General features: G+C 64.4%; 1 protein-coding gene across 1 annotated transcript in view; it reads left to right on the top strand.

The window, feature by feature from the left end:
- Positions 1 to 8: 8 nt before the first annotated feature.
- Positions 9 to 547, top strand: part of TLCD1 (TLC domain containing 1) — a gene marked incomplete at its 5' end in the record, with an annotated part of 1,553 nt that continues 1,014 nt past the window's right edge. The window contains 2 exons of the mRNA XM_010171350.2: positions 9 to 24; positions 287 to 369. Of these exons, the coding sequence (XP_010169652.2) occupies positions 9 to 24; positions 287 to 369 (99 nt within the window). The remainder of the gene's footprint in view (positions 25 to 286; positions 370 to 547) is intronic.

The raw sequence follows: 547 nt of genomic DNA, 5'->3' as shown, positions 1-547 counted from the left end.
ACTTGCTGTTCTGCTTCTCCTCAGGTAAGGAGCCAGGCAGGGCCATGGCCATGGCCACCCCCCCGAGGACCTGGTGACATGCCATGCCTCCTGCCTTAATCACCAGTGTGGAGCCCACAGACCGCCAGCCCCTTGCCATCTCCCCATGCTCAGCCAGGGCAGAGGCATTTCCGACACCTGGGGAGCACGGTCACACCACCCTCCTCCTCCTCACTGCTCCCCCTTACCGCAGCGGGTGACGGTGCACAGGCTGGACCCCCTCAACACTTTCTCCCTCATCCCACAGGCTACTTCATCCACGACAGCCTTGACATCATCTTCAACCACCAGTCCCGCTCCTCTTGGGAGTACCTGGTGCACCACGCCATGGTGAGTACGGCCCTGGGGAAGCAAGGGACCAGCATGGGGGGGCTGCTATGCACCCACGGGGCTTGGCCCACGCAGGTTTTGTGTGCCACGGCAAGGCAAGCCAGAGCCCTTCCCTGCGCCTCGCCCTGGCTGCCCGGTAAGCAGCACATCAAGAGGGTGAGGGCGCCCGGGGGGGCAG

The sequence above is a fragment of the Antrostomus carolinensis genome, unplaced genomic scaffold (assembly GCF_000700745.2).
Source record: "Antrostomus carolinensis isolate BGI_N321 unplaced genomic scaffold, ASM70074v2 scaffold26687, whole genome shotgun sequence".
Taxonomy (NCBI): Eukaryota; Metazoa; Chordata; class Aves; order Caprimulgiformes; family Caprimulgidae; genus Antrostomus; species Antrostomus carolinensis.
This window is presented reverse-complemented; position numbering and strand designations above follow the sequence as displayed.